Consider the following 971-nt stretch of genomic DNA (forward strand, 5'->3'; position numbering starts at 1 on the left):
TTTTGTGAGTTGTCATCTTGGTTTAATTCATAAATTCCAATTATTGGTCTAGCCTCAAAATAGAATATTCCATCCAAGAAGGAATGAATATTATCATCAACAGATTGAAAATTAAAACCATATTTTCTTAAACGGGAAACTGATACAATATTTCTAGTAATAGAGGTGATCAAACACACATTGTTTAATTTTAAGTACAGACCAGATGGTAAATGTAAATACCATTGCTTGGACAAGAACCCATGCTCTATTGCCCACATGCAATACCATCTCATCTGTCTTCAGTTCCCTCATCTTTCTGAACCCCTTCAATGAAATTACAAATATGAGATCCACATCCAGTATCAAATACCCAAGTGTTAGATGAAAGAGTAATTAGTTCCATTTCAATCATGAAAGTGGATATACCTGAAGGGCCTTCCCCGACCTTCTTGTTCTTCAACTCAGCAAGGTACTTCGGATAATTCCTTTTCCAATGCCCGACAACTCCACACTCAAAGCATGTGTCATCTTTGGCAACCTTTTCCTTCTTCTTGGGTGGTGGGTATTGGGGAGCTTTCTTCCCTTTTCCCTTGCCAGCTTGTGGCTTTCCATTGAAGTTCTTGCCTTTGTTCTTCTTGACTTTTCCTTCCCTAATCATGAGCACTTGGGGGGTTTTACTTGGGATATTCTTCTCTGCAGTTTTTAGCATCCCGTGAAACTCATAGAAAGGTTTCTCCCACCCATTCATGTTATAGTTCATGATGAAAGCATTGTAAGACCTTGGCAAAGAGTTCAGAATGATATATGTGGCCAAGTCTTGTGGATATGAAGAGCCCAATCTCTCCAATTGATCCATGTAACTTTTCATCTTAAGAACATGTGTGCTCACATTCCTACTCTCCTCCATTTTCATGGCATGGAGTGCTCTCATAGTGTCGAACCTTTCGGTTCTAGCTTGTTTACTAAACATCTCATTGAGATGTTCAATC

At 38.8% G+C, this 971-nt stretch overlaps 1 protein-coding gene across 1 annotated transcript; it reads right to left on the reverse strand.

Moving 5' to 3' along the window:
- Positions 1 to 271: 271 nt before the first annotated feature.
- On the reverse strand, positions 272 to 691 carry LOC145104353 (uncharacterized). Its single transcript, XM_079041616.1, has one exon. It carries the CDS (start codon positions 689 to 691, stop codon positions 272 to 274), a length of 420 nt encoding a protein of 139 aa, XP_078897742.1.
- Between the last annotated feature and the right edge of the window lie 280 nt (positions 692 to 971).

This window comes from Lactuca virosa, chromosome 4 (assembly GCF_052849685.1).
Source record: "Lactuca virosa cultivar CGN04683 chromosome 4, Lactuca_virosa_CGN04683_v6, whole genome shotgun sequence".
Taxonomy (NCBI): domain Eukaryota; kingdom Viridiplantae; phylum Streptophyta; class Magnoliopsida; order Asterales; family Asteraceae; genus Lactuca; species Lactuca virosa.